Source organism: Amaranthus tricolor, chromosome 12 (genome assembly GCF_026212465.1).
Source record: "Amaranthus tricolor cultivar Red isolate AtriRed21 chromosome 12, ASM2621246v1, whole genome shotgun sequence".
Classification (NCBI taxonomy): domain Eukaryota; kingdom Viridiplantae; phylum Streptophyta; class Magnoliopsida; order Caryophyllales; family Amaranthaceae; genus Amaranthus; species Amaranthus tricolor.
In genome coordinates this window covers 6,903,672-6,923,251 of record NC_080058.1, presented here as the reverse complement: position 1 = coordinate 6,923,251, position 19,580 = coordinate 6,903,672, and the positions used below count along the sequence as shown (strand labels likewise).

The following is a 19,580-nucleotide window of genomic DNA, read 5'->3' as shown; positions in this document are numbered from 1 at the left end:
GTGAAAGTAAATGATACCTTGGTGACGTTAGAAAATCCGAATAAAATAAGATGTTTTAACAATTTAATTTAAAAAATAAGCTTGGTGAAAATTTTATTCTCAAAATAAACGTCCGTATATCCCAACTTAGGTGAATGTCGTTTGTTACTAACAGCGAACTAAAAAAATTAAATAAAAAATAAAATTTTTTTTTGAAGTCACAGTTACTAACAGCGACTTAATGCGTTTTAAGTTTACAGTTCTCGGTTACTTCCTCATTCCAACCTACGAGATTAAGAAGTTGACCAGTTAACCTCAATGTTAGTAATAGCGACTTGAGGCTTTACTTTTTTTTTTTAAGTCGCTGTTAGTAACAGCGATTTTCACCAAGTCTAGGTTGAGATGTAAAGACGCTTATTTTAAGAATAAAGTTTTCACAAAGCTTATTTTTAAAATTAAGTCGTTAAAACATCTTTTTTTTTCAAATTTTCGGTAACATTTCGGCAAATAGAGTGGAACAAAGGCTGAGAAAGGATGGAATGGTAAAGGACGAGAGTTTTAAAAACCCTAATATCCCCTTCATTACTTTGAGTTTTGGGTCTCGGGTCCTGGCCCCTGGGTTTTGGGTTTTCGATCATGGACATGTTGGCCCTTAAAAAGTTGTGATTTATTAGTACAATCTAGCTAATCGATTCAATTATAATTTTTTTTAATATGTGATCAATATAATTGATTAATTTAAGATTATAGTTAATATTTTTAAGGTTAAAATTAATTTTTTTTATAAATTATAGCTAATCATTTAATTGGTCAGTGATCACTTCAAGGTCTGAATTGATAACTTTAACATCGAAAATTAAAGACTTTAATATAATTGATCCATTTAAGATATAAACTGGTAAGTAGAAATTGATCACTTTTAGGTCAAAACAAAATTTTTAAAAATTTTTTATTGATCTATTTAGAAATTACTTCAAGTTGAAATTAATCACTTTAATGTCAGAATTTATACCTTTAAGGTAAAAATTAAATTTTTATTCTTTAATCTTTGGATTTTTGGCCACTTTTAGTTTTTAGTTTTTGGCTTTTAAATCGGCCCACATAAACGTTTTTAATATATGAGACCATCGCTGTCGAGCTTTTGTGTTATTTGAAACAATAATTGTGACAGACATCTCTTTGAGTTCCTTATATAAAAGTATCACACAATGAAAGAATTTGATACAAAATTTGAAATTATTAGAATTTTTCAAATTATTTGATGTATATAGTTAGACAATCCGATTCATTCAAATTTAGCTAATTCATCGTCATCATCCAATCCAATACTTCTCGCTTATAGAAAAAAACTATAAACAGGGTTTAGGGAGAAAAGGGCGACAAAAACTCATACTCATAAAGTAAAGTGCGGCCAAAAGAGTCCCTCGGCAAATTTAGCTAATTATAGTTTATAAATTCAATTCAATTCTACTCGGCTAAATTAGTTTTATAGAATTTCCCGTACAAGAAAACAAGCTTCTTAAATATGTGACTCAAAACAATTGTTAAAACTAAATTGAAATAAATAAGATATTTACAATAGCCAAACTCTAAATATAGTACTCCATCCGTTCCTTTTTGTATGTCCACTTAAAATTTTTTCACTTTATAAGAGAAAAATCTAAATTTAATTTTAAAGTATATATTCAATAAAAAATATATTCATGTGAGATCTTATTAGATTCGTCTTGATACAAATAATTTTAATAAAAAATTTTTACAATTTTTTATTTTGCCTACTATGAGATATCGAAGCTCAAAGTTTTCTTAAAAATACATGAAAAAGTAAAGTGGACAAAAAAAATAGAGTAGTACATACTTAATACTACATATTATCAAGAGAGTACACATAGTGACATAACGTAACATATAATATCAAAGTCATACACATAAGTAAACCATATATTTCATATCTTATTCCTAGACGAGGGCAAAACGTACACAAAGACATAGTTAATTCATCAGTGTCGCCTGTGGGTCAAGCATGGAAGGCAGCCATCTGTGAGGTGTTGACGGTGTTGGGGGGAGAGGCGGGCGGATCGAATCGGCTGAACAACCGGTAGGAGGAGACGAGAGAAAGGGAAGCATAACATAAAATGACAGCAAATGTTAACGCAACTGATGCTGTGGCTTTGTGGCAAAACCCTCCAAAGCTATCACATGCTGCACTCCATGTGATGGCTTGGTCTCCCTTGTATGCCAAGTACATTACTTCTGTTGATACTGCTCTTGCCCCTATGATTATGTATGTCAACACCTGCATTCATTCATTGTTAAAGGGGCTCTTAGAGTACATAATATATTCTGGGGCCTCAATCATTAGCTTAAACTTTTGTTTGAATTGGTTTCTTGACATGGTATCAGAGCCAGTGAAACAATAGATCACGGGTTCAAATCTTAACCACCCCTCATTTAAAGTGGAATAGTCAGAGTCAGGTATGAGGAGGGCCTATGTCGCATCCACAGTTCAAGCCCAAAGGGCTCTCGTGTGAGGGGGCGTGTTAGAGTATATAACATATCATTGGGTGTAGTCATCATCAAAACCTAAGAGAGTCAACACTTTGGATTTTGACACTAGTTTTTTTACTTTAAATATGGTGATGGAGGAAGGGAGCCTACAAAAGAGGACCATCAAAGATAAGCTTTCAAATTTGTTTTATGGGCTGCAGCAAAGGCTACAACACAGGTAAAATTTGATTTCAAGTTGATTTTATGTTCTTAAATTCACTTTAATGAGCTTACATACATGTTTTCTGTGGTGATAGAATAAATTCAAGGAAAAGATGAATGAGCTTAAAAAGCTAAGCAATGAAGCTCGTGATTACATGGCCTCCATACCTCTAAGTGCTTGGAGTAGACATGCTTTTGACACCCACTGCAAATCAACACATGTTACTAAATAACATTTACGAGTCTTTCAACCACGTTTTAAAACCTGCAAGGGATAAGCCAATCTTAACATACATAGAATGGATGCGTAGGTATATAATGCAGAGGCATCACAACAACAGAGAGGGTGTGATGGCTTTGGAAGGTGGGCTTTTGCCTTATGTAAAGAAGCAATTTGATTGGGCCACTGAAGCATATAAAAGGTGTGTTGTAAGGGTTGCAAGCAACACCCTTCAGCATCAAATTTCTCTCAAGCATCAACGGTTATAAATGACCAAGACTATCCAAATAGCCCTGCACCTGTTTGTGTGTAGAGATGGATGTAGATGTTAAGTAGTTTCTTAGTATATGTATGTATCTAAGTATGAATTATGTATGGTTTTTTGGATGAAAAATTGGGATGGATGTTTTTTTTTTTTGTAATTTCTAACAGTAAGGCTTTATGTATTTTGCAACAGTTCATGAATCCTGAATGATTCATGTGTTGTGTTGTTAATGTTAAATTTGCTAATTTGTATGTAAAACAGTGAGGATGGATTAACTGTTTTTGTATGTAACAATTTGGAAGTATATTTGATAATTGCAACCCAAATTCAAACTTTTGATTACACAAAAAACGCATACATAAAACATTTTCGATTACACAAAACATTGCATACATTATAGTGCTATTCAATCACCATTCCTAAATAAAGTAACTAATTAGCCAACTAAGAACAAGAACTATAACAATATAGTTCATAATCAATCCACATCTCCAAACCCTCTGTGGGTAAAGCATCTTCATCATTAATCTATCAGATGTTGTCTTTCGAATCTTCTTGTTCGCCAATTCTAACTTTCTTTGAAAAATTTCAACATCCCTTTGAAGCTTGCTCCTCTCTTCCATTAGGTTTAAGAACACACCTTTCTGCTAATCAGTCATGTCGTTGTCCATCCACCGAAAAACAGCTACAACCCCTGGTATTGTTGTGCACATCGTAGTCGGGGCAAGCAACAAACCTTCGACCAGTATTTTTAGTAATCCAACCACGTTGAACAGTGACGTCATACCCACAGTAGCATTCCTTTCACTTCTCAATGACATCTGCAAAAATTGAAATTAGGGTTCGAAGTTTCAAATTGAAATTTAGGGTTTTTAAGGAAGAACAAAATCTATGAATTTACTGACCTAAATTGCAGTTAATTAATGTATAAAATAGAAGAAAAAAGATAACTTTACCTTCCTCAACAATGGAGCATGTAGAAATGGTGGTCTTTGATGTCAGCACAGTGACGAAAGGGAGAAGGGGTTTTTAAAGGAAGATGGGTTGGTTGGTGGTTGCTTGGATTAAATATTAACCCACATCAGTTAATACAAATGAAATAGAAAAAGTCAAAGGTAAAAAGGCTGATCAACCGATCATTCTGTACGGAACCGGTCACTTGGCTTGAATAATAGTCAAAATTGAAATATGGAGGTTGTAATTTGCAAAAAAAAAAATATTAAGACTATAATTCGCAAAATCACAAAACATTAAAATTGTAATTCACAAATAATTCTTATAAAAACAAACTAATCATATAAATCTATCAAACAAAATACTCCTATTTTTTTAATAATCTCATCTATTTAATCCGAGTCATTTCCCTAAATAATGCAAATTTATAAAGTATTTCCCATTTTGCTTGAAATGGAAAACTAATTCCCACATTACCGTCCACGTAGGATAGCTTTGAGATTTTTTTTTTTTAATATAACCGCTACATGAGGTAGCGGTTTTATTCAGGGATCTGGAGTAAAACGCCATATGAAATGGCGGATTGGTGATGGGAATTTTTTTTAAAATATATATATATATATATATATATATATATATATATATATATATATATATATATATATATATATATATATATGTTAAGTAAACCGCCACTTGAAGTGGCGGTTTAGTAGCAGTACAAAACAGAATGTCGAGCTTGGTTCTTCATTCCATTATCTTCTTTGCTTCTTGCTTCTTGGTGCCGGTATCTTTTTAAAAAAAAAAAATTCTTCACTCTCATTTACTTCAAATATACAATTCCTCTCATTCAAGTAAACTAATCAACTACATTTCCATCCTTTCCTTGTAAAGTAGATCATTTTCATCCTCATCTAAGGTATGAATAAAACCCTAATTTGTTTTTAATATGCAAAGTTTTTTTTTTATTATTGTTGTGGCAATAGGATAGCAGGAAAAGGTGGAAAATCCTACATGGTTGACCTCACAGCAACATCATGCACATGTTAGAAACCAACCATCTTCAAGTTACCGTGCTCACATGTTCTTGCAGTCTGTCGAGCTCGTAACATATCGTACGATGCTTTTGTGGACCCTTCATTTCGCACTACAAAATACGTATCGATATATAAGAAGTCTTTCATGCCCGTCCAGACATGTTCACTTGCGATCCTTGGAATGGTCCTACAGTTGTTCCAGATCCCTCAATGAAGCGTGGAAAGGGTCGTCCGCGGTCAACTCGTTTACGGAACGAAATGGATGCACCGTTGACGCGTCCTCGAAACATGTGTAGCTTTTGTGGATTTAGTGATCATAATAAGAAAACATGCCCTCGAAGGTCAAGAAAGTATGTTTTTTTTTAAATTTTGTAATAACATGTTGAATCTGATAATATTTAAATGATTTTTATAACACTTATGTATGTAACAGCGATCATGGCGATGCCGAGCCCAGTTGATCCATCGCCGTTCGTTCCCCCGGCTTCCATCAACACTCCTCCTCCACATCCATCGCCTCCGCAAAGGATTATCACATATCAGCGTGCTAGTCAACGACGAGCTCCTGCTCTTAATGTCATTGCGGATGTTGACGAGTTCACACCATCATCATCCACCGGTGCGCAAAACAAAAGGGGCCGGGGGTTGTAGTTTAACAAACTTTGTATATTCTTATATGACTTGAACTTCTTGTATGAGTTTTCATAATTGTAATATATCTTTGTATTATTTTCATAATTATTTTTTTCAAAACAAGCCGGTTCATAATTGATTATTATGGAATAGATGGTATTGAACTACTTTAATGCATGTTGCGTTCACTATTTTAAAATGAAAGAAAAAAAAAAATCAGGCCACAAGCAAACCGCCACATGAAGTGGCGGTTTACCTGGACCAAACAGCCACTTGAGATGGCGGTTTGCCTTGACCAAACCGCCACTTCATGTGGCGTTTTTGTGCTTAAGGCAAACCGCCATCTCAAGTGGCGGTTTTGTCTGAAAAAATAAAAAAAAAATAATTTTCCACGTGGACGGTATTGTGGAAAATACTCTCCCAAAAAATACAAAGTGGGAATTAGTCTTTTTTTTAGCCATAATCTGGGAATAGACTCATTTAATCCCAATGAAGAGGTGAGACTATAGTAATTCAGATAAAAGGTTGACTATTCTAACATCAAGCTATACTTTTCTTAGGAGGAGGAAGAATGATGACTGAACATACTTGTACAATAATAGAATGACGACGACGATGAAGAGGCTCACTCGAAAATTCAACTCTTCCCCCCGCCATTCCCACGACGAAAACTTCTCTCTTCCCACCGTCGATGATGCGCGCCCTATCGATACTCAAGGTACGCTCTTTATCTAGGGCTTTACGCTCATCGTGGGAATTCATTTTTTTTAAAAAAGTATTTGTATTTTGTTTCAGAGCAGGAAGAATTGGTCCGATCCCTTGAAAAGTTACATTCCCAGCAAAGTCGATTATGGAGGGTATATTTTTCAATCTTTATTTTCTTCGAATTATATTTCTAGGGCTATTTTCATTTACATTATTTGAATGTTGATTTTTTTTTTAATTATTTTTTTTTAATATGTGAAATGGTAAAGAGTGTATTTGCTGGGTTGCTGTCATGTTACATAGCATTTCTGCTCTTCTCGATTTATCATCAAATTGCTCATCCTTGGGACTTGGTATATTCTTATTTCCCTTTTAGATTTTTAATTAACTTTGATTTTGTTTATTCGTCGTGTCATTATTGATTACATTTTTTATTTGGTAGATGTATTCCAAAATTTTGATTGATTGAAAATTTTCTGGCATGATGATGTTGATTAACTCCTTATAGACAAGATGCAATTGTAAAGTTGAACATACTTAATAACATGATCTTATGATCGTCATTTTTCACTTTAGTCATGTTTATATGTGGGTGTGTGAACCTAAGTGAGCAGTGAGCAGTGAGCAGTGAGCAGTGAGCAGTGAGTAGTGGGAATGTAGTATACTAACCTGAAAATTAATTTTGGTTCTGCTTCTAGGGTATGACATTTTGTGTTAAGTCTTGCTCAGGCAATAAACTCTGTAGTTGTAATTTTGGATTGATGATTATGGAAACTTGTGGTATTATCAATTATGCTTGTGAATGGATGGGGGCATTTCATGTTATTGTCTTGCCGCTTGTGGCCGTTGTGGCCTTGTGGGGGTATGGTATCAGTTATTGCTGATCCTTGATATAGTGTGGGAATGATTTTTGGCAACATTGGAATTTTCTTGCTTTATGGTTTTGACTCTGCTGATGCCTGATGGATTTAATTGTTTTTTGCACGCTGTATCCTACGTTGTCTTGAACAGCGTTATCATGCTTACTTCATGGAAGACATTGGCTCACGGCTTATTATACTTGCAGGTATCTTTGTCGATCCTGCCTATTTTCCCGAAAATTTTGTTTAGTAGTTCAAATAGCATAACCAAGGTAGTCTTTGGAGGTGGAAATATTTTACAATACGACAGTGCATCTATATACGTTGCAGTGTCTGAATTCATAACTGTAGACTGTAGTTTCAACTTTTGACGTACTACTTGCTGATGGACAAGGCCTTCTAGAGAGAGAGAAATTTTTTGTGGAGGGGCAGGGAGAATGAAGACTGTGTTCTCTATAGTTACATCTTTTCATTCTTCAGATGTAGGAGCGCTAGTAGAACATATTGTGTTGATGGCATAACCATAGTTGCAATAACACTATAGTCCATAAGCATGTTTTCGTTCAATCACTCCAACATAGCTAAAGCTTATAAAAGAATATAGGTTTTTTTTATTGTTTTCACCTATATCTTTCTTTGTCCATTAACAGAGATGTGAGAAGGCATTGTTTTTGTGTGTCACTTTTTATCCCTTCTTCAATCTCTACTCATTTTTATGTTTTAATGTTCAGTGTCAACAAGAAGTGCCATGAATTAAGCTTGGCTCTTCAATTATTAAAGAAGGAAAAATTTGTGGTAGTATTTATGACATTTTTTGATATTATGCTTTAAGAGTATTCCACAATCCTTCTAATCAGATCTGAATCAATAATCATAGCTGAACTTGTGTAAATAATGGATGTTTTTCTTAGTAGTTTTACATCTATCAACTTCAATAATGTCAGAGCTGGTTGCTGGTGCAATAAGTCTTAATTTCGTCATCACTAATGTAATGGTTAACAGATTGGTTAGCTGTTATGGCGTGTTCAACAGCCATTATAGGGCTCATGAAGAGTTCAGAGCACCATAGACAGTGGATTTGGTATTCTGTCCTTGGTGGGATATTACTTGCCGTCTTTTGGCTGTATTACATGCTTAAGTAAGCAACATTCTCCTCATCAATGTGATAGTCCATTAAATGTTACCCAAAAATTTTGGATACTAACTATTGTATCTCAACCGCCTTGTTCTATCGCACAACATATACAGACTACTCTTAAACCAATAAATTACTACATGTGTTTACCTTTTAAATGTTCGACTATGTATTGTAGATTGCCAAAGTTCAGATGGGATGTCATTTGGCTTCCGTTTGGTCCCCTAAGGTACATAATAGAGACTTTTATTTGCATGCTTTTCAGATTAATACCTTTCATGCTAAACACTGTCACAATTCTTGCCCCTACAGTGGAACTGCAATATGCCTATATGTGGATCATCTGCTTCATGAATCCTCGGAGGAAGTTCGAAAGCTCAGAAGTTACATGTATGCTTACAAAGCAAGCTAACTTCATTTTCGGCGTCCAATGTCAATCTCTTGTGTGCCTGAGGACTGAGTGGCTTTGAACCAACCAGTTGTTTCTTGAAAGGAGGTGAACCATTCTGCAAGGTTACAATATGCTTGTAGATTTGTTCTTATATTACATCATTTGCACAAACTTTTGTTCTTGTACACTACACACAAACGAAGAGTATGAAGTAGAACTTTTTAAAGATTTTCTTCCAAAGTCACCGCCAGTCTCACGACTATCCAACAAGAAAATTTGCTAGTTTGTTATCATCCAAAATTAGGAAACTGTGCTGCATTAGAAGGCTTAATTTAAGCCTTCCCCATTTTAAGTATAATCTGCAGGTTTGCATAACAAACTGTACACAGAGATTGGATATGGATAGTTAAAAAAACGGAAACAGACTGTTTTTGACTGTTGGAGAAGGGAGCAGATAATGAAATCAAATGAGACTGGTGTAAGTTAGAAGTTTCATATGCAATGTATTTTCTACATATTTTTACTCCAGTCTTTATAGTTATGATGTTTAGAATGTTGCTCCCTCTGTTATTTTTTTTGGCAGACTTGTTGAAGAATAAGATAAAAATAAGTTGACGGAAAAGTTATATGTGGAAGACAAAAAGAGAATAAAATTGTGTATGAAAGGAAGAGAGATAATGTGAAAGTTCACCACCAAATTTAAACGTGTTGAAAATTTTTTCATTAGTTTCATCAAAACAAATAAGGTGAACTACGACTTAAGAGTTAAAGACTTTCTGTTAAAATTAAATGATGTCAATAATACATGCAGTTTTCGTTGATCTTAAGTATCAAATAATTTGTTTGACAAAATGGATTTTTGGTTGATCAAAGTATCATGCACTTAAAATTGGTACCAATTATACATGTGAATGTTACATGGGCATATATACTCTTGCCACACTTTTTAATCCGTCTTTATGAATTTTTATTTTTTTTTCATTTATACATTTCAATCTTTTAATATCATACACAAAATTCAAATAGTCCCATTATTTACTTAATCTTTGTACACTGTACAACTGTGAAAATTTTCGAGGAAGGAAAGAGTATAAGATAGCCGATATTCAAGCAAATAGTTGGATTATTCTTTAAATATCCGTTAAATAATTGTAACAATATGACCAGTTAGAATTGTTCATGTCAATTTAGCACAAAAAGGCATGACCAAGCAGGCTGTCACCATTGTAAATCAGCCGACAGTTGTGACTTGTTGTGTACGACTTATTTGTGGTTCTCTTTGGGTCTTTCATCTTAGTGCTGATGAGTTTGTAGTCGATTATTCGTGTATGGTGATCTCGACGTTAACCTACACAAAGCTCGTACATTGCTTGGATTAAAAGCTCGTTATGCATCAAAACATCTGCGACCAAATTATACAGCACTCTGAAAAGGATTCCATTGACGAGCAAAGTATAAGACTCTTTCGTACTCGAATATATACCAACGTTTGGATTCACCACTACTAGAACGATTCTAATACAGACAGGGGCGGAGCAGAATTTAATATATTCTTTAAAGGTCCGATGCAATTTCAAAAATTGTGATATTTTCAAACTTTGTATCTTTGAATATATAACATATACCACAAAAATTAATATTTAGGCCCCAAAATTTTTAGGGCCCTAAACGGTCGAATATATTGATCAGAACCTCCCCTGAATCCAGATAGAACAAGGAAAGAGCAAGATTTTTTGCATATCGAAACACGTACAAATTTGAAGGACAATGGTTAAGAACAAAACAGAATCCGAATTCATTTGAAGATAGTAGTTCAGTACAGTAAACATCATCAAAATCCACTACTGTTCAAAACATCAAAAAGAAAATAATTAAGCTATCCATTACCCTCATCCAAAAAGGTTTCGCTTAATCTTCATCTTCAATAACTTTAGTACCGAGACCCTTCAAACCTTCTGCGGGAATTTCAGCAACAGTAACCAATGAGTAAAGCTCCTCCTTGGCGTCCTCATCATCATTTCTCTTGCGTGCAATTCGAACTCTGATCCTCCGTGGAACACTTCTGATACCCCTGCTCCAGATTTGTTTGTTGAGCTTGACGTCTACTCGAACATCCTTGGTACCCATTGCCTTTTCAGCGAATGCCTTGATTTCCTTGATGGCTTTGGGTGCCTTCTTCTTGAACGTGCTGCCGTACAAATTAGTGTCAACGAAATGCAATCAATAGTTGAATTTGCAATAAAGTTCACCTAAATCTAAAATCAAAAAATTCCCTCCCACCATTTAACGATAACACCAGAGATGCAATAAGGTCTTCCAAGAGTCACTAATGACACAAATCTTAGGAAACAAAACAGTTTTCGTGTCCATTAGGATGAGTTTACATGTCAATGTAAATTCAGAGTATTTACAACACTCTATGATCACTGAAGTGCAGAACAATAAAGAGCAGTAAACTGAACCAATGAAACATAATTCGCCAGTTAGTTAGCTTTTGAATTTGCGATTTGCTCAAAATGGTTTGAAAATAGCCTAAAATTAACCAGCATTTGCTATTTTCGATTCGCGATTCGCGATTTGCAAGGTGATTAGCGAATCATGTGGCACTGTGTTGAACTATTGATTATTGATTCATACATGGCACCTCGGTAAAACGCAACACTAGAAAAAAGCAATTCACATCAATTCCACATTTTCCCTTCATAGTTAATAACTTCACACAAAAACACCTTTCATCAAACTAATACTAAAGAAAACAAACCATTTGAACTAACATTTTTCCCTCAAGAATACACCATACAAACATTTCTTCCCCATAATCAACCAACACTTAAAAAGAATCTACCATAGCACATCATCTAGAACAAATAGCTAACATTAACAAATCGTCCATAAGCAAAGCCAGAATGCAGAAAGTGTGCTAATAACAAATCATTACAGCAGACCCAACGAAATAAAAAACAAAAACAAAATCCATGTCACATACATTCACAGCTCAAGCACAATTTTGGGGAAAAAAAACAGCAATGTTTACAAAACACAAAAAATAAAACTTTCAACAAACATTTATCAGGCATAGAGAAACATGAGACGTGGGGTGTCGCCATATTCCACAAGTCCGTGATCTTGGAACATCCTTCCCAAATTGCCACGAAATGAGGGAAAATCGATCAAGGTGTTGGCCCGGTTAAGCAGACCTTCCAAATTCAATCTAAGTTGTGTTTCTTGTTCGTGTCTTGTAAACTATACTGAACCGAATGTAGTTTTGGGTAACAATGGTATCAGGAATTTGATACAATATTGATTAATGGTAAAACCAATTTCATGAAAAGAGTTCTTTACAAAACCAGACACTCTAAGCAACATCTAAAACACTGTTAATCAAAGGCATAAACAACCCACATCACAAATCAGTAACATCATTACATACACTACATTCTAAACACGGAATCAAACTCTTTCACATTTCAACTATTTTCAACCAGAAGCTAGCAGATCAGATCGATAATAGCATAATCATATATAACAAAGATACTCAATTTTAAACAAAATGATAAAATAAAAGCCATACAATTTCCAAAAACTTAAAACACAATCTGAAGAATACCCAATTTACACACATGATTTAATCATCCAAAAACCCAATAAAACCAAAATCCAGTTAAAAAACGTCGACAAAAATAAAAGAACGCACCATCCATGAAGACGTTTGTGGAGATTAATGGTGTACTCCCTAGTAACAACTTCTTCCTTTCTTCCCTTTGTTTTGTCAACCATTTTTGCTGCCTCCTTTTTCCAAAAAACTTACCTTTCCTGCATAAATTGAACAAATCCATTCGACAGAATCCAAATTTAAGAATTAATTAAATCTGTAGATGAAAGGAAAAAAAGAGAATTGATGGTGAGAGTGAATGATACCTGGTGACGTTACGGCAAATGGAGTGGAGCAGAGGCTGAGAAAGGATGGAATGGTAAAGGACGAGAGTTTTAAAAACCCTAATATCCCCTTCATTACTTTGAGTTTTGGGTCTCGGGTCCTGGCCCCTGGGTTTTGGGTTTTCGATCATGGACATGTTGGCCCTTAAAAAGTTGTGATTTATTAGTACAACCTACCTAATCGATTCAATCATAATTTTTTATAATATGCGATCAGTATAATTGATTAATTTAAAATTATAATTAATATCTTTAAGGTCAAAATTAACTTTTTTTTATAAATTATAACTAATCATTTAATTGGCCAGTGATCACTTTAAGGTCAGAATTGATAACTTTAACATCGAAAATTAAAGACTTTAATATAATTGATCCATTTAAGATATAAACTTGTAAGTAGAAATTGATCACTTTTAGGTCAAAACAAAATTTTTAAAAATTTTTTATTGATCTATTTAAGTGTTACTTCGAGTTGAAATTAATCACTTTAATGTCAGAATTTATACCCTTAAGGTAAAAATTGAATTTTTATTCTTTAATCTTTGGATTTTTGGCCATTTTTAGTTTTTAGTTTTTGGCTTTTAAATCGACCCACATAAACGTTTTTAATATATGAGACCGTCGCTGGCGAGGTTTTGTGTTATTAGAAACACTAATTGTGACAGACATTTCTTTGAGTTCCTTATATAAAAGTATCACACAATGAAACAATTTGATACAAAATTTGAAATTATTAGAATTTTTCAAATTATTTGATGGATATAGTTAGACAATCCGATTCACTCAAATTTAGCTAATTTATCATCATCATCCAACCTAATACATCCCGCTCATAGAAAAAAACTATGAATAGGATTTAGGGAGGAAATGACGGTGACAACTCGTACTCATAAAGTAAAATGCGGCCAAAGGAGTCCCTTGGCAAATTTAGCTAATTATAGTTTATAAATTCAATTCAATTCTACACGACTAAATTAGTTTTATAGAATTTCCGGTACAAGAAAACAAGCTTCTTAAATATGTGACTCAAAACAATAGTTAAAACTAAATTGAAATAAATAAAATATTTACAATAGCCAAACTCTAAATATAGTATTTCCATCCGTTTCTTTTTGTTTGTTCACTTAAAATTTTTCCACTTTTCCACTTTATGAGAGAAAAATCTAAATTTAATTTTTAAAGTATATATTCAAGACAAAATATATTCATGTGAGATCTTATTAGATTCGTTTTGATGCAAATAATTTTAATAATAAATTTTTACAATTTTTTATTTTGCCTACTATGAGATATCGAAGCTCAAAGTTTTCTTAAAAATACATGAAAAAGTAAAGTGGACAAAAAAAAAAATAGAAAATAGTACATACTTGATACTACATATTATCAAGAGAGTACACAGTGACATAACGTAACATATAATATCAAAGTCATACACATAAGTAAACCATATATTTCATATCTTATTCCTAGACGAGGGCAAAACGTACACAAAGACATAGTTAATTCATCAGTGTCGCCTGTGGGTCAAGCATGGAAGGCAGCCATCTGTGAGGTGTTGACGGTGCTGGCGGGAGAGGCGGGCGGATCGAATCGGCTGAACAACCGGTAGGAGGAGACGAGAGAAAGGGAAGCATAACATAAAATGACAGCAAATGTTAAAGCAACTGAAGCTGTGGCTTTGTGGCAAAACCCTCCAAAGCTATCACATGCTGCACTCCATGTGATGGCTTGGTCTCCCTTGTATGCCAAGTACATTACTTCTGTTGATACTGCTCCTGCCCCTATGATTATGTATGTCAACACCTGCATTCATTCACATTCATTCATTGTTAAAGGGGCTCTTAGAGTACATAATATATTCTGGGGCCTCAATCATTAGCTTAAACTTTTGTTTGAATTGGTTTATTGACATTGTATCAGAGCCAGTGAAACAATATATCACGGGTTCAAATCTTAACCACCCCTCATTTAAAGTGGAATAGTCAGCGTCAGCCGTCAGGTATGAAGAGGGCCTGTGTCGCATCCACACTTCAATTCCAAAAGACTCTCGTGTGAGGGGGGCGTGTTAGAGTATATAACATATCATGGGGCCTCAACCATCAACTTAAGCTTTTAGTTGAGTTGGTTCCTTGACAGGGGTTTTATTAACTATATTGATTGATAGAGTATATAACTTTAAGTTTTTGGCTGAATTGATTCTTTGACATGATATCAGAAGTTAACGTCGTGAGAAATTATAGTCATGGGTTTAAATCTCATTCACAACTATTTCAAGTGGAATATAGCACTATGTATTGTAGAGCATGTATTACATCCACACTTCTAGCTAGCTAAAGGATCATGTGAAAGAGGCGACAACCCCTCCCGCCCTAGGCATTGTCTTTTCACCATTGATGGCTGATTTTTTATAATTCCAAATTTAGAAGATTATAAATCTTTAGCTTTAACGAGATTAGGTAAATTTAATCGAAGGATAATAATCAAAATCAAAAGTATGATTGTTATCACAAGTGTTAATTCTCCTAGTGTAGAAGATAGACTTTGATCCTCTCAGAGTCCATGCCATGACTTGCAACCTGGAGAATGATGATGTGTGTGTAATGGAATATGAGGGATTAAGTTTTGGTTGCTTTGTGAGGTGATCAAGGATGTGCAAGAGGAGTGCCTTAAACAAAGTAATAGATGTCTTGAATAAGAAAAGAAGGTTCATGCCTTGAACGAGGCAAGAGGAGGGAAATGAGGTGCCTTGAATGAGGCACACACGAAGCATCTAGAGAATGATCTGAACATAGTGCTCATTCGAGAACATATGATGGTCGTTCGAGCACACTGATGCAGACGAAAACACGTGTTTTCTGTTGTGGGCTTTTCTTGGGGAGTAAAGAGTCTACTTGTTCGAGGGTTATTCTAATGTGTTATAGGCTATATAAGGAGGCCTAGGATTATTCTAATGTGTTATAGACTATATTAAGAGAGACTAATAAATAGGAAGCAACAAGGGTAGAAAACCAAGAGAATTTCTTCTTTGTATTAGATTAAGAGTATTCTCCATTAAAGGTGAGATCTTTATACTTGAGAGGTTGCTCTCAAGTGTTTCGTTCATTGATTTTTTGTTGAATCATTAATGATATTAATTTTTGTGTCTGTTTCATGGCTCCGATACTAGTTGCTATGTTTTTCATTGTTGTTTTTACCTCTTGTTCTTCATCAAACACATCTTAAACCCTTTCATTTCAATGATTAGTGTCGTCCTGATAATTTTTGAACTCTAGGTGAAAAATAAACAAAAGCCCTTATATAAGCAAATTTTCGATTCTTTTTTCTCTAACTATGCATCATATACTTTTTCTTTTTTCCATGCTAGAAGCAACTTGTGCACTAATTAATTTTTAATTATAAAGATTAACTAAATTTGAGCCCTTCATGAGTTGTGCCCTAGCTAAACGGTTGTATCACAAAACTACCCTAAAGCCGACCCTGTCAATGAGTAATATGTAGAATAGTTTTTTTTTTTTTTTTTTTTTTTTTTTTTTTTTTTTTTTTTTTTTTTGTTTAAACTCATTCTACCCAAATAGACTAATGAAAAATTAAGTAGAACCTGGTCAAGGAAGAAGAAGGTCCAAGCACGGCACATTGTAGAAGGACGAGGTACGGCTGTAACCACTGCTGAAAGGAGGGAGTAACCAGCACATATGCCATTCGCATGAACAAGATATCTGCATTCCACATTCCACATTTACATTCTTAAATTCAACTCAATTTTCATTGTGGCAAATCTAAATTATCATTATAAGATAGTTAGGGTCCAAAACTCATTTCTATGTGTTATACTAGCTTCACAACTCTCATTCTTCTATGTTATATTAATTGAGTATTTAATTAGATAACTCATATCATTATCCAATACGTGGTTTAGTGGTTAACAAAATATACTCCCTCAATACCTCTCAATTTATCCCAATCTATTTTAGTTCCTCCAATTAATTTTATCTCATTTCTATATTGACGCATAACCCTCCACTTTGACTTTTTATATTTCTCTTATTTTAAAATGACACGACCACTTTTAATTTCTGTATTATAATTTTTGTATTATCTCTTTTATTTTTAAATGACTTTCACTTTAAAATACTAACTCAACTCTTTAATTTCTTCATCATCTTGCATTTTATATGAGGAGTGGTTGAGATTCAAATTCATAATTTTTTGTCATGAAGGCTTTTAATACATGTCAAAAAATCAATTTAACCAAAAACTTTAGCCGATAATTAAGACCCCATAATATGTTATAAAACCCTAGCTAGGTAGGAGTAGGAGTAGGTAATAAAAAGGGAAATTTCACGTGGTGACCTGATTTTTTGCTTTTCCACAAATATTTTTTTTAAAATTTATGTAGTGACCTTAAACTTTCAACTTTTTCATGTGGTAGATAAAATGTTTAAGTTTTAAGTTAAATTATGTATTTATTTCGACTAAATTTTAAAATATGTGGTCAAGTGATCTTAACATTCTTTTTTGAAAAAATGTCATTCCATTAAGTAAAAATATGTAAAGTTAAAAAAAATTCCATTTTATATACCAGGAAGAAAAATCAAAAATTTAAAGTTACCCCATGAAATTTCCGAAAAAAAAGGAGGTAAAAGGAAAGTGAAAATACTTGAAAGCACCAAGATCGGAGTAGGTAAGAGCACCAAAATCATTAGTTTGAGAGTTCTTGAGCATAACAGTAAGAGCAGCAACACAAAGACCCATTGGTACCAATCTAAACAATGTCTCTGCTGTACGCATGCTTCTTATTTTACCATTTTCTTCATTTTCTTTGTTTTTTTCCATCAAAACAACTCCTCCTTCTTTCTCCAATATCGTCTTCTCTGCCATTTTTGATCTTTCTAGCTATTTGGTTTGTTGTGTGAATTTTGTAATGAAAACGATCAGAAAATGAATAATTGGGCACTGCATTTAAAACGAGATTGGGAAATGGAGGGTGTAGGTTGGGGTGGATGAGTAGCATTTAATTGTCATTATGGTCATTATGTTACGTATACTTCCATACTTTTGCCTGACTATGTTTTTTTTTTTTTTAAATCTTTTGTAGTCGTCTCTCTTTTGTTTTCTGTGTTCTTTCAGTCGGTCTCCTGAAAAATTATTTTTTTGAGAGACGTCTCTCAGGCTCAACCCATTGAATCGTAATATTCATTTACTGTATCTTTAATGTCTACTTATATTATCCTTAATGCCTACTTACAATATACTTAATGCCCACCGTTAAAGTACTTAAAATACCTACTTACAATATTCTTAATGCCCACAAAAAAATTTAGCCTACTGCCTACTTACGGCCATATTCTTAATGTCTACTTATAATATCTTTAATGCCTACTTACTATATACTTAATGTCCACCGAGTAAGTACTTAAGCACTTACAATATTCTAAATGCCTACTTACAATATACTTAATGTCCACCGAGTAAGTACTTAAGCACTTACAATATTTTAAATGCCTACTTACAATATACTTAATGCCTCCCGAAAAACTTACTATATATTTTCGTTTTTGGCCAATCCAATTAAAAATGCTCTCTCAAAAAGACCGTATCTTTTCTTTTGTATGAACCTTATATATAAGACAATACGAGGAGCTCGTTTCGACTGCAACCTCCTTAAGATGAGGATATTAGTCTATCTTTTTTTCCACCTTTCACAAAACCTGCATTGGGCAGAATACATTGAGACGATAATTATGATGATCAATTACGTGGTTGTGTTCTGTACCATCTATTACCTCTTTACTTCATTTAGAGTTCTTCATGGGCCAACTTGGGGTGGAGTTTGATTGGAATTAATGCTTGTGGGCTTGAAACTAGAAAGTCTATAAGTTTTAATGCAATGGACAATCCATCTATGAACAAGTCTATAGTTTATTATTAGTGTTAATTCTTTAATAGCTAGTTTTTTGAGAGGCTGTTTTTTTGAGAGACGTATTTCAAGCTCAGTCTATTAAATATTAATGTTTACTTACTGTATTCTTAATACCTATTCATATTATTCTTAATACTTACTTACCGTATTCTTAATGCCTACTTTCAATATTTTAAATGTTTACTTACATTATTCATAATACCTACTTATAATATTATTCTAAAAAATATATAATGAGCCGGCCCAATCAGAGATGATCTTTCAAAGAGCCCGTCTCTCACAAGAATTTGCATTCTTTAATTTGTTATTATTAGCATTACGAAATAGGGTTTCTTTGGTACAAGATAATTTAGGGTTAAGAGTAATTGTCAATATACGATTGATTGAGCACGATTCGCGTTTGGTGTACTACACGACATAAATCCAACTCAAGCCTGCCCCACATTTAAAGAATAGATATTTGTGCCTCATGCATACCACATTTATAAATTTTGAAAAATAACGCAACTTTAAGCTGTAAATATAATCTGCCAGACAAAATATTATTGAATCGAAATGAAAAAAATGAGAATTGCCCATTGTTTTGTCTTGTGTCAAAGATTTAACTTTGAGTTGATTAACTATGAGTAAGCTATAACTTTGAAGTACAGACATAACTCGCAGGGACTCGAGGATGGTCATTAATCGATGTAACAAGTCAAAAATATACTATTAATGGATCAACCTATACTAAATTATTAAAGCTTGTTGGAGTTTGGGAAATGTTCTTGCATAAACAACTACATGTTTGCAAATAAATCATTGAATTAATTACAATATGAGTCTAATAGTTTATC

The 19,580-nt window shown here is 33.6% G+C and overlaps 3 protein-coding genes across 4 annotated transcripts; 1 reads left to right on the top strand and 2 right to left on the bottom strand.

Moving 5' to 3' along the window:
• Positions 1-6,311: 6,311 nt before the first annotated feature.
• LOC130828419 (uncharacterized) lies at positions 6,312-9,137 on the top strand. 2 transcript variants are annotated; one of them, XM_057694400.1, is made up of 7 exons: positions 6,312-6,515; positions 6,593-6,654; positions 6,772-6,855; positions 7,514-7,568; positions 8,365-8,500; positions 8,676-8,726; positions 8,810-9,137. In XM_057694400.1, the coding sequence occupies exons 1-7, from the start codon at positions 6,401-6,403 to the stop codon at positions 8,907-8,909; spliced, it is 603 nt and encodes a 200-aa protein (XP_057550383.1). In that variant the 5' UTR covers positions 6,312-6,400; the 3' UTR covers positions 8,910-9,137. The 2 variants fall into 2 exon arrangements, with proteins under 2 accessions (XP_057550383.1, XP_057550384.1); XM_057694401.1 differs by having other exon boundaries at positions 6,351-6,515; positions 6,598-6,654.
• A 1,522-nt stretch (positions 9,138-10,659) lies between these two features.
• LOC130828420 (60S ribosomal protein L31) lies at positions 10,660-12,961 on the bottom strand. The gene is made up of 3 exons (XM_057694402.1): positions 12,807-12,961; positions 12,583-12,701; positions 10,660-11,076 (listed from the first exon to the last, which is right to left on the bottom strand). Exons 2-3 carry the CDS (start codon positions 12,663-12,665, stop codon positions 10,797-10,799), a joined length of 363 nt encoding a protein of 120 aa, XP_057550385.1. The 5' UTR covers positions 12,666-12,701; positions 12,807-12,961; the 3' UTR covers positions 10,660-10,796.
• Positions 12,962-14,204: 1,243 nt separating this feature from the next.
• Positions 14,205-17,874, bottom strand: LOC130828418 (CASP-like protein 2A1). The gene is made up of 3 exons (XM_057694399.1): positions 17,482-17,874; positions 16,423-16,540; positions 14,205-14,627 (listed from the first exon to the last, which is right to left on the bottom strand). Exons 1-3 carry the CDS (start codon positions 17,700-17,702, stop codon positions 14,349-14,351), a joined length of 618 nt encoding a protein of 205 aa, XP_057550382.1. The 5' UTR covers positions 17,703-17,874; the 3' UTR covers positions 14,205-14,348.
• Positions 17,875-19,580: the final 1,706 nt, after the last annotated feature.